The sequence below is a fragment of the Capra hircus genome, chromosome 22, assembly GCF_001704415.2.
Source record: "Capra hircus breed San Clemente chromosome 22, ASM170441v1, whole genome shotgun sequence".
In the NCBI taxonomy this organism is placed as follows: Eukaryota; Metazoa; Chordata; class Mammalia; order Artiodactyla; family Bovidae; genus Capra; species Capra hircus.
The window spans coordinates 32,480,843-32,493,943 of record NC_030829.1 but is presented as its reverse complement, the minus strand read 5'-3'; the positions used below and the strand labels follow the sequence as shown (position 1 = coordinate 32,493,943).

Below are 13,101 nucleotides of genomic sequence, written 5' to 3'. Positions count from 1 at the left end.
TGGAAAGATTCAGAAAGGTTTCTTGCAGTCTGGCAAGGCTCAGAAGGAACACTGACCCAGAGAACCTTTTTGGATTCTGAGAAAGATGGCATACCAAGACTTATCAAGTACCTTGGGAAAAACTGCAGACAACTACATTTCCCAGAAGAAAGAAAACTCTGTTTCTCAGAAAACCACTTCTGAAGCCACTTGGTACAATTTTATTCCATACAAAAGAAGACAATCACAAGTTAACCTACAGATCATTTGTAAACTTTTTATCTTTGAGACTATATGTGACTTAAGACAAGTATCAAAGAGATCCTTTTAAAACACACATAATGCTAAAATATTTATTCCAGTGGTTTCAAAAATATGTCCACAAATTCTTCAATACTTCTTCCTTCCAGAGGTGGAGATGAATTCCCTGCCCTGGAGGGTGAGCTGACTTAGTGATTCACTTGTAATGAACAGAATATGGCAGAAGTGATGGTAGTCACTTTCGGTGTGACCATTAGGGTATAAATATAAAGACGGAGGCCTCCGTTTTGGGCCATGCTTACACATGTTCTCTCTCAGACAATATGATCTCGGGGAAGTTGGCTGCCAGGCTGTTGGCAGCCTCAGGGAGAAGTCCATATGGTAAAGAAATGACACCTCTAGCCAACAACCAGAGAAGAAAATCTAAAGATAACAGTTACATGAGTGAGTTTAGGAAACAGATTCTACAGGCCCAGCTGTGCCTGAACCCACAGCTAAGCTGCCCCCAAATCCTGGCTGTCAGAAACTTTGTGTGATAAAAAATTTCACTGTTTTAAGCTGCTAAATGTTTGAGTAATTTATGATACAGCAATAAATAATTAACATAAATATACCCTAGGGAACTATCATGATATCAAAAGATACAAGGAAACAAATATCTAATATTTGATTTTGGATCTCAGATATCAAAGTGTACTAGGAATAGAAACGCCCACTAGAAAATACGAACGCTTACTCCAAAAGTCTCTTATGTGAAGTTAAGATCTTGCACTGAAAACTCTAACATGCCACATAAATCTGTGAAAGACAGTTTTCCTGAACAGTTTGCTTAGCATGAACATTTGACATCAAAAACGAACACTCAAAAAAAAAGAACACTCTTTGAGATAAATCTTAATATTTTTTTTGGATCTCTTTTTAAAGCAAAGGAAATAAAAGCCAAAATAAATAAATAGGACCTAAGTAAACTTAAATGCTACTGCACAGCAAAGGAAACCCTCAATGACATGGTAAGACAACCTAAAGAATGGGAGAACATATTTACAAATGATATGACTGATAAGAGGTTAATATCTTAAATATATCAACAGTTCATACAACTCAACATCAAAAAACCAAAACTCAATTAAAAAATGGGCAGAAGACCTGAGTAGAAATTTCTTCTAAAGACAACACACCAATAGCCAACATGAAAAGATGATCAACATCACTAATGAAAACATGATCAACATCACTAATCATCCAGGAAATGCAAATCAAAATCGCATCTGTCAGAATGGTTATAAGGAAATATTATTGTACAACCCAGGGAATATAGCCAATATTTTATAATAATTAAGTATTGAGTATAACCTTTAAAAACTGTGAATCCCTATACTATATACTGGAAACTTATATAATATTGTATATCAACTATATCTCACCAAAAAGAAAGAAAATGAACATTATGAGTGTCCTGTATGACTATAAAGGGAAGCATGACAGTTTCTAGGATGATGGGAACAGTTTCTTTAGTGACTGTGATAGTGGTTACATTTACCTAAACATATGATATAAATTTTACTGAGCTCTACATCCAAAAAAATAAAGAATGCATGAAGTACTGATAATATTCAAATGTGTTTATTTAATAACATTGTACCACATATACACAATGCAGTATTACTCAGCTATTAAAAAGAATGCATTTGAATCAGTTCTAATGAGGTGGGTGAAACTGGAGCCTATTGTACAGAGTGAAGTAAGTCAGAAAGAAAAACACCTATACAGTATATTAATGCATATATATGGAATTTAGAAAGATGGTAACAATGACCCTTTATGTGAGAGAGCAAAAGAGATGCAGAGATAAAGAACAGAGTTTTGGACTCTGTGGGAGAAGACAAGGGTGGGATGATTTGAGAGAATGGCATTGAAACATGTATATTATCATATGTGAAACAGATAGCCAGTCCAGGTTCGATGCATGAGACAGGGTGCTCAGGGCTGGCGCACTGGGACGACCCCAAGGGATGGGAGGGGGAGGGAGTAGGAAGGGGGATTCAGGATGGGGAACACATGTACACCCATGGCTGATTCATGTCAATGTATGGCAAAACCACTACAATATTGTAAAGTAATTAGCCTCCAATTAAAATAAATTTTAAAATTTAGAAAAATTAAAAAATAACATTGTACCAATGTCAATTTCCTGCTTTGGATTACTGTACTATGCTTATTTAAGATGTTATCATTAGGGGAAGCTGGGGTAAGGGTACAATGGAAATTCCTTGTACTATTTTTAAACTTCTTATGCTACGTTTGAATTATTCTTAAATGTCTATGACTCTAAAGTTATCTTAAAATATAAAGCTTTTAAAATCCCCCAACTCTCTAATTTCCAGAGATAGTAAATGTCTTGAGAGACCTAGTTTAATATTCAAAAAATTTTAAATCAAAACGTGTTCTTCAATCTATCTAAAGTTCAAAAAGCTTATGAAAGGTGCTTAAAATCAGGGTAGTGTTTATCTTTGGAAAGGAAGATGGGGTTTGCATTTGGGAGACAGCCTGGGTAGATGATGGTCTAATTGTAAACCAGGTAAGAGTTACTCAAGTGGGCTTACTTTTTCAAAATCCAAACTGTACATTTCTCTATATGCTTGGTATCTGCTTTAATAAGTATGTATTTTTTTAAATGTATTCTCCAAAACACATGTAGCAATTATGAGGAGCTAAAAAAATTCATTTTTGAACTTTTTTGTTAGCAAACAGTAAACAGTATCACTTCCTAATATTTTATGAACACATACTTAAGTCAAATACAACTGATAATTCACTCTGGAGCCATCACTCCCCAGAAGCTCAGGCCAAATTATCCACAAATGGAGTCATATTTTCCATTTAGAGTCCCTACCAAAATTCATAAGCATCAAAAATAAAGACAAATACTTCAGAAACATATTCTCCACCCCTACCCCCCCAAAAAAATCTTACCAAGACTGCAGAGGGCTTTTGCGCTGACCTTGAGACATCAATGAACGAATGTCAAGTTTACAGTGTCCTCCAATTTCCCCACTATGGACAAAATCTTCCTTGAATCTAGTGGATAACATAAAATTGAATTTGGAATTTTTTTTCATGACTCAGGCACACAGGTTATAACTAAAGTGGTCTACCAATTTCCAAAATCAGTTTCTCATTAGAAGTTAACTCTTATAATAGAACATTTCAAATTTCTACAAAGTAGCAAAATCATATCTAATGTAGCCATCACATAGCTTCATAATGATCAACTCATTATGACAGGTGTGGGTCATTCATCTCCCTCTCCCATTCTCGAACCTCCTAACCATATTATTAGGAAGCAAATCCAAGGCATAACCCTGGACCTGCAAATATTTCAAGATTTTCCTTAGATTTTAACATCCACTACTGAAGTACCTGTCATGGTTTCTCTTGATGTTTCTTAAATCAAGGTAGATATTGGTGGCTCTGCAGTACTGAAGGTAACGGGAACACACCAGACTTGAGTCATTCTGAAATAAGGTGGAGAAACAAGAAAAAGATAACTGTGAGCATTAACACTGCAAGGACACACCCAGACTTGCTAGACATCCACACACTGTGATGTATACTTCCCAATGACACTTCTGTTTAAGAATTTTCCTCCCTGGGAGGCACTGCCCAAGCATACTTTTGCCAACTTGCACACTTTTAGGTTACTACAAAGAACTCCAAAATGTTCTATTTCTTTAATTTTCAAACTTTTAAGAGCCCAGAGTTGTATGGTTTATGGTTCAGTTTATCTTCATGAGAAAAAAAAAAGGGCACTCAGAACCCTCACTACCCTCACAGCTGTGTGAAAAAGCATTTTCAAAGACGAGCCAAAGGAAACAAAGAAGAAGGCACATGCCACAGACCTTAAAACGCAAGGCAGGAAGGGTAGTTTGTCAAATATGAGTTACTTTCAGCAAGCCTTTCCCCAGTAGTTAAGCAGTAAAGAATCTGCCTGCAATGTAGGAGATGCACGAGATGTGAGTTCAACCTTTGGGTAGGGAAGATCCTTTGGAGGACAGCATGGCAACCCACTCCAGTATTCTTCCCAGGAAAATCCCATGGACAGAGGAGCCTGGCAGGCTATAGCGCATGCCGTCACAAAGAGTCAGACACAAATGAAGTGAGTATGCATGCAGGCAAAGGAGTTTAAGAGTCAGCCATGGAGCCTGTTTCTACTTCTGCCAACTGTGTTGAAAGAGGCCTGAGATGTCAGAGGCTTGGGCGGAGCTCAGGAACATTCAGTTCAGCTCAGTCGCTCAGTCGTGTCCGACTTTTTGCGACCCCATGAATCACAGCACGCCAGGCCTCCCTGTCCATCACCAACTCCCGGAGTTCACCCAAACTCATGTGTATCAAGTTGGTGATGCCATCCAGCCATCTCATCCTCTGTTGTCCCCTTCTCCTCCTGCCCCCAATCCCTCCCAGCATCACGGTCTTTTCCTATGAGTCAACTCTTCGCATGAGGTGGCCAGAGTATTGGAGTTTCAGCCTCAGCATCAGTCCTTCCAATGAACACCCAGGACTGATCTCCTTTGGGATGAAATGATTGGATCTCCTTGCAGTCCAAGGGACTCACAAGTCTTCCCCAGCACCACAGTTCAAAAGCATCAATTCTTCGGCACTCAGCTGTCTTCACAGTCCAACTTTCACATCCATACATGACCACTGGAAAAACCATAGCTTTGACTAGATGGACCTTTGTTGGCAAAGTAATATCTCTGCTTTTGAATATGCTATCTAGATTGGTCATAACTTTCCGTCCAAGGAGTGCATCTTTTAATTTCATGGCTGCAATCACCATCTGCAGTGATTTTGGAGCCCAAACAATTAAAGTCTGACACTGTTTCCACTGTTTCCCCATCTATTTCCCATGAAGTGATGGGACAAGATGCCATGATCTTCATTTTCTGAATGTTGAGCTTTAATCCAACTTTTTCACTCTCCTCTTTCAGTCTCATCAAGAGGCTTTTTAGTTCCTCTTCACTTTCTGCCATAAGGGTGGTGTCATCTGCATATCTGAGGTTCTTGATATTTCTCCTGGCAATCTTGATTCCAGCTTGTTCTTCTTCCAGTCCAGCAATTCTCATGATATACTCTGCACAGAAGTTAAATAAGCAGGGTGACAATATACAGCCTTGACGTACTCCTTTTCCTATTTGGACCCAGTCTGTCATTCCATGTCCAGTTCTATCTGTTGCTTCCTGACCTGCATATAGGTTTCTCAAGAGGCAGGACAGGTGGTCTGGTATTCCTATCTCTTTCAGAATTTTCCACAGTTTATTGTGATCCACACAGTCAAAGGCTTTGGCATAGTCAATAAAGCAGAAATAGATGTTTTTCTGGAACTCTCTTGCTTTTTCCATGATCCAGAAGATGTTGGCAATTTGATCTTTGGTTCCTCTGCCTTTCCTAAAACCAGCTTGAACATCTGCAAGTTCACAGTTCACATATTGCTAAAGCCTGGCTTGGAGAATTTTGAGCATTACTTTACTAGTGTGTGAGATGAGTGCAATTGTGTGGTAGTTTGAGCTTTCTTTGGCATTGCCTTTCTTTGGGATTGGAATGAAAACTTACCTTTTCCAGTCCTGTGGCCACTGCTGAGTTTTCCAAATTTGCTGGCATATTGAGTGCAGCGTTTTCACAACATCATCTTTCAGGATTTGAAATAGCTCAACTGGAATTCCATCACTTCCACTAGCTTTGTTCGTAGTGATGCTTTCTAAGGCCCACTTGACTTCACATTCCAGGATGTCTGGCTCTAGGTGAAGGGTGGACCCTAATCCTAAGTGCTTATGATTCTCTGGGGCTTTAAAAAACTATCACTGAGCCCTTTGCTGTGAGCCTGGCCCTGTATGGAGCATTTTTCAGTGTGGAATCTCATTTCAGCTTTACCACAAGTTATAAAACAGGCGTGGCTTTAAAGCAGAAGAAGCTGAACACGGAAAGGTTGGGTGCTCTTTCCACAGATCAAGATTTGAACCCCATAGTCCATTCTTCTCCTATTACCCCAAACTGCCTCCTGACAATGTGTTTATCACTGAGTGCAATAGGGTATGAGTGAAAGCACAAGAAAAAGATCTGCATTTTAATTCTAGAAAGATTGAAGGCAAAGGAGAAGGGAGCGGCAGAAAATGGTTAAATAGCATTACTGACTCAATGGACATGAACTGATGACATGAACTCTAGGAGACAGTTAAAGATAGGGAAGTCTGATGTGACCTGGTGCAGTCCTTGGGGTCACAAAGAGTTGGATGCAACTTAACAGCTGAACGACAACAACAACAGAATTGTAAAAGACCACACTTAGTAGCTGTGTGGTCTTCGACAGGTTGCTTAACATTTCTGAGGACTCAGTTTTCCTCTCTAGTCCAACAGTACAGATAATACCTGCCCTGCCTATCTGTTATACTGTTCGTGAGAATCAAACCAGATAACACACTGAAAAGCGTTTTGCAAAATGTAAAGTGCCAAAAAATACAGAGCAGCATGGTGGGAGTGTATCACCTGTCCCAAACTACCAGCAAGGAAATTTATAAAGATATAATTCATCAACTTACCTTCTTTAGTGTATGTTGGGGGGAATAATTCTAAAACTAGAAATATTTGACCGACCTCAAAATATGACCATCTGATAATATGTGTGTGAAAACAAGGACATGGCTTCCAACTTGGTTTTGGAAGTTAAATAAAACTTTAAGCCAATAAATATGTGAGAGTGAGGGTTTCCTCTCATAGTGCCCTCTATCTTGTATTTATATTACAATCTAACTACTACAAGTGCAAGCAATTAAGAGGTGCAAAGTATTATGTATAAAACAAGCTAAAAGGATATACTGTACAACACAAAGAATATAAGCAATATTTGGAGTATAACCTTTAAAAGTGTGAATCTGAAATCACTATATTGTATAACTGTAACTTACACAATATTATACATCAACTATACCTCAATAAATAAATGAATAAATAGATACCACAGGTATTTTTAAATAACCATCTTCACTTATGAAGGGGTTGAACATCCACCTTTTCCTTCGGCTGGCAGAGCACATGGAGCTCCTCCAGACGCTCTCCGGCGTATCCAAAGTCAGCTTGCTTCCAGAATATTTCCTGGGCTGATTCAAGAGTGTCCGTCCTGTTTGCAAACAAAACAATTCTGTGATTTTCAACTTTTTACTTTTTCTGGACCTTACATTTTCTAAAGGTTACATTGCTAGAAGTCAGTCATTATTTTCTTAACTATCATAATTTTAAAAATCTACCCTCACTACATGAGGTTACCAAAATAAGTTATTTATAGACTTACTCCCTGATAATAAACATATACAATGGAAATCAGGATCATTTGGAACTGAAGACAATAAACTGTTAATTACTGTATTTTCTTTGCCCCATTAACCCTGCCTGTATTGGAAATACTGATTATACTTAACTCTCTTCTCCAAAACCAAAGTCAGCCATCCATCTCTTTTCTTAGCATATGGTGAGGAAAAGTATTTTCTGTGAACCATACTGTTTTATCCCTCTGGCAGAGGAAATGAGAGATATTCCTGTCCCAGTGGGAGACAGTCAAAACAAGTGAAATTACTCATGAATGTGTAAGCAAATTAATATCTAAAAGAATTATTATCTAATAGCAAAAGAGTCTAGCTGGGAATTGATGTTTCAGCATACACTGCAGAGAAAGGAGACAAGTATAGGGCAGGAGGGAAGTCCATCCAGAAACTTACCATCCCATATCCACATAGCTGCAAACAGGGTAACCAAATCTGAACTCTGGTCTGCAGGATTTCTCATAACCCCAGCAGTATTTCAAGTTTTCTAAGTATTTCTGGAACATAAGAGGTGTGTGTTGAGATTGGTCTACCTTCTGACATTCAGAGAGGACTCATAGATTTTTTTTTCCATGAAAAAAACAAATCTTTCTAGAACTTTCACTTTCACATTTTATAATACATACTCATGAAAGAGAAATAAGTAAATTCTAAGAAAAACAGTCTTGAGATTCTTAACAGCAATTATCTTTAGTCACCAATCCCTTCCCTACCAGGTCTGTTTTCCAAACAAAAGTCTGGGTTTTAGCTAGACTACCACAGATCATTTGAATTGGGATATTTTTTTAATTAACATTTTTTATTTAATTATAGTTGAAATTTACAATGTGTTCATTACTGTTCTGTGGCAAACTGATTCAGTTATATATATATACACACACACATTCTTTTCTTAAATCTTTTGTATTATGGTTTATCATAGGATACCAAATACAGTTCCCTGTGTTAAACAGTAGGACCTCATTATGTATCCGTTCTGTATAGAGAAGCTTACATCTGCTAACCCCAAGCTCCCACTTCATCCCTCCCCCGACCCCTTTGACTGAACTGAAACTTCTTGAAGTAGCTTAAAGAAGTCAAGTGAGTAAACTGATTCTAAAATCAGCCCCAAGAGAGTCATAAAAAATGGAATTTCTATGACCAAAAGGATCACAACTAAACTGAATGGATCAGCAGCTTTATTGATTGATCAGGACCAGCAGAGATCTGGGAATACTTATAGCTCCCTAGCCCTTGGGGGACACACAACTGCTGCAGGCCAGGAGGTTGTTCTGTGGGGCCCATGGGGACAGTGCCAGCTGGCTTCCCAGCCCAGCCTGTCCACGTGCTTCCTGCGCCAGCACCATGGGAAAGGAAATGGCTCACAATGCCCCGCTTTGATCTCTGAGGCCTCGTGAGATGTCTGAATGGGCTCCAATTTGAAACCTTTCCAACAACTCTGAAACAGAAGGAAGGCCACAGTAACAGTCTTAATTATGGAGAGACAGAGGTGTAGGTGTTATTATCAAAACGAAGTGCTGAGAGATCCTCTTAAGTGCAATTTAAGAAAAGAGAGGTGTGAAATTCTTCAGTTACTTTTAACTACATATTCGTTTCTGCATCAAATCTAATTTATTTCATTTACAGACTAAACAAACCATACAGACTGCCTATTTCTTTTACTAGTGATTTAGATTTGTAATCTTACCCTTGTGAGCAGGACATACTTCTAAGCAAAGCTGAGTCCTAAGAAACATGAGATGAAATACAAACATCGACTGACCCACAGTTACAACCAGGAGTCTACCTGCAGATTCAAGTTATGATGGAGGAACTAGTAAACCAGCCTCAATTGCAACCTTTTAAAAATATGCAAGAAGAGGAGAAATAAGATTTACCTTATAAGGACAATGTGAGTCTTTCCTGCAGACTGTGGCAATATGCCTATTATTGTGCAAAAAGAAGGGAATATGCTCTTCCGGCAGGCGGAGGCTGGCATAGTTGAACAGAGGGGTGGCTGGAATGCCATTGGCCTGGGGAGGAGCCTTGTCTTGGCCACTCAGGGGGACCTCAGGAAGCAATGCTCCAAAGACAAGCAGCATGAACATAGCAACCTCCAAACCTAAAGGTCAAATTGATAACATCTTCATTAAGACAGAGCCTTCAAAGTCAAAGGGGTTAAATTAACTTCACTACTTTACTGAATAATGTTCTTTTACTCAACAAATACTGATTGTTGTAGGCCAGGCACTGTGTCAAGAGCTAGGTATATGGTGGTGAATAAAACAGGAAAGACCGCTGCTTTCATGGAACTTAGAAGCTAGTGCAGTAGGTATAAAATAAACAACCAAATAAACAACTTCAGATAATGACAAGGGCTGTGAATCAAATAAACCAAAGGCCAGCACATTTTTTCTGGAAAGAGCCAGGCCGTAAATATTTTTGGCTTTATAGGTCATATAGTGTCTGCACCCGTCAGGAAAGCAGCCATAGTTCTGCTAGGAATGGGGGGCTGTGTTCTAATAAAATTTTATTTACAAAGATGGGAGGAGGACCTTGACAGGACCCTGTTTGCTGATGCCTGAGTAAGTCAGGTAATATGATAGACAACATAGTTCGCTAGTTAAGCATGCAGACTTTGAAGCTAGGCCACCTAGGTTTGAATGTGGCTGCAGCTAAGAAGAATGACCTTCAGCAAGTTATTTAACCTTGCTGTGCCTCAGCTTTTCCATCTGTTAAATGGAAATCAGAATAACCCTTTCTCATAGGACTCCCCAGAGGTAAATACTGGCAACATGTCTAGATATACCTGGCATGTTAAATGCTATGTTAAGTGTTTCTTAAATAAAAGTTTAAAGCTACACAGGATGGGGCAGGGTTGCTAAGTAACATTTAAGCTGAGATCTACATGATGCGGATCCAGGAAAACATGCCAGGAAGAAAGAAGAAAGGAAGTACAATGGGTCCGAGCAAGTGTGTACCTGCTGGATTAGAACTAACAGTCACTGAAGTATGTGAAAATATGCAGCGTGCCAGGTACTCTGCTAAGTACAAGGAGGCAGCAGGAAACTCCTAAGCCCTTGTGAAACTTTTCTTTCGCTTGGTGTAAGAACAATGATATTAAGAACTAAGACTAAGAAAACTCTAGGAGTGAAATCCAGACAGTCTGCCTCAGAGCTGTACCCTTAAATTCTCTCCATCTAGCTTTAGCATTGAGAAAAGAGATAATGGTCATGAACCTTCCTGCATTTCTAACTCATCCCAGGATTAAATCTCTTAAATCAGATATTTTTCTTTGTATTTCACAGATAATAAACATGTCATTTGGGGTTCATTTTAGTGATATATTTGCTCTAGTTTTTCAAAGGGTCTCCCCACCAGATGATAAAGCTCTAGTACATATTAGTTGCTTCCCAGCAGGGTCTGCTGTCACTGAAGCATACTGGAAAAATCCAAAGTTCAAAATCAGCTTTCAATGAATATGGCTGATGGAGATGGGGCCTTTAGAAACAGACTGCTATGTTCAATCACGTCTCAAGTTCCAAGATCAAGCAATCATAACTGAACGGTTGGAATGCCAAGAAGAAATCCTTTTCCCCTCTGCAGTAAATATAATTGTTCTTTTAGGTATCCCTGAAGAGTATCTTGTTATTTGTAATAAAAGTCACCTGAATTAATATTTTAATTGAGACTTTTACCCAACTGTGAGTTCATAACAATTTCACAAAATTTAAAATACACATTAATAGTAACAGTGACTCTAATTATAATGAAACATTTACCTCTTTAATCCTCAGAACCACCCAGAAGTTGCTGTGATGTTTCAGGTATCTAAAATCTGTCAGAAATGAAACACATTGCCTTAAGATGTCAAAGAAGACTTTTGCATCCCAGTGATATTCTGAATTAAAAGAAATATTAAAAGAGAAGACAATGAGATAATCTGTAAGCAGAGGGTCTGGCATTTAGTGAGATAAGCTATAACCAGAAGGCCTGGCTTATAAAACCTTTCTCTGCCTTAACAAATATAAGCTACTAAAAGTGAGGTAGCAGGTACAATCCTCAACACAGTAACTTAACAGAAGAGATTCTAAGAGTGAGAAGGAAGGAGATGACCCACTTCATACAGGCACCAACTGGTACAGGCCAACAGGACACAGCATTTCCAAGAGCAGACAATCCGACTGGTTCCCACCACAGTAATCCGACTCACCCAATGAAACTGCTCCCTGCTTTCAGATTCAACAGGCAGAATGGCCATTCTCTCCCAGAAACAGGTCATTGTTATGACCAAGTCGACCTTTGGTTAGCCAAGTCCATTGTCCTCTACTGAGCTCTAGCCATAACTAAACGCAGGGATCCGTAAACGATTTTTCCGCCAAGCGAAAAATCTAAAGGTTCAGATCAGAAACCTGGCTTTTGCAAAGGGCACGTACCCACTTGCATAAACTAGCAGGAGTGGCTGCTGTGCATGAAAGCACAATCCCAGGGCCTGACAGAGAGCCTTTCCGGGGTTGAGTCCTCTTGCAGGGAGAGCCCCTGAGGGACAGGCGGGCGCACTTCAGGAGATGGACACTTTAGCAGCTGAGCTACTTTTTCCTTCTGCGCAAAGCTGCTGGTTCCCCCCACCTCTCTATGGGGATATCATGACTGGATTTCCACTGGCCTAAGAAAGGGGAAGGGAAAAGGAGAAAGCTTGAAAGCGAATGAGAGGTGAAACTCCGACAGTGACAAGGAACACAGTGGGTGAGATGGGGCAACACTCTAAGAGAGCTTGTAAAGTTTACAGAAGCCAGTGGACAGGTGAAAAGTTAAACGCATGTGAGACCCACAAGGACTCCTAAAACGGCTCGCCCCAACTAGCACTAGTTTTACAAGGCAGGAGGTTAGAAAGGGCCTGAGATGGCCAGGTGAGGTCCATCAGCGGTGCGCTGCAACGTCTGAGGAGCCAAAGCGGCGGGGTCGGCGGCGAGCGCCCTTCTGCAGCCATGATACCGCGCTGGGGTTCGGGGCGCAGTGATTCCCGGGGACCACCCGCCCCCCAGCACCGCACACTGCACCCTCCCAACACAGACCTCAACACGCCTGGGAGGGGCCTGGAAGGAGGCTACGTCCCGGCCTGGGAAACCCGGCATGCTTCTCCGTGCCCAGCGGGCCCGGGGCCCCGCGCGCCGCGGCAGGCGCCGTAAAGGGGCCGAGCCCTCGGTAACGGGAGGATCAGGTCGGCTTCCCCACGTCCTCCTTCTCGGCCCTCGGGCGATGGAAGGCGCGGGCGGACCCGTGGAGAAGCGCCAGCCCGCCGGGAAGCCGCGCCGGGAGCAGGCAGAAGCGCCCACCGCGCGCCCGGGCGAGGCAGAGGGCGGGGGGCGGGTGAAGATTCCGCGGACCGCGGGGCGAGTCCCACCTGGAGCCTGGGAAGCCGGGGCTGCGGAGGAGGCGGCGGCGGCGGCGGCGGCGGCGGCGGCGGCGGCGGCTCGGGCTGAGGGAGTCGTCATAACCGGCGACTGCAGCT

The 13,101-nt window shown here is 41.0% G+C and overlaps 1 protein-coding gene across 3 annotated transcripts in view; it reads right to left on the bottom strand.

The window, feature by feature from the left end:
• The window catches only part of EOGT (EGF domain specific O-linked N-acetylglucosamine transferase), a 55,766-nt gene extending 42,665 nt beyond the window's left edge, over window positions 1-13,101 (bottom strand). For 2 of the 3 annotated variants that reach the window (XR_001917026.1, XM_018038402.1), the window contains exons 1-7: window positions 12,994-13,101; window positions 11,372-11,427; window positions 9,488-9,711; window positions 8,007-8,107; window positions 7,303-7,411; window positions 3,661-3,755; window positions 3,214-3,318 (exon numbers count right to left, since the gene is read on the bottom strand). Coding sequence is in view for 2 of the 3 variants with exons in the window: in XM_018038402.1 (XP_017893891.1) it covers window positions 3,214-3,318; window positions 3,661-3,755; window positions 7,303-7,411; window positions 8,007-8,107; window positions 9,488-9,697 (620 nt within the window). In the remaining variant the exon portion in view is untranslated. Of the gene's footprint in view, window positions 1-3,213; window positions 3,319-3,660; window positions 3,756-7,302; window positions 7,412-8,006; window positions 8,108-9,487; window positions 9,712-11,371; window positions 11,428-12,664; window positions 12,767-12,993 lie in introns of those variants that run through there. The other variant, XM_005695753.3, reaches the window with a different exon arrangement.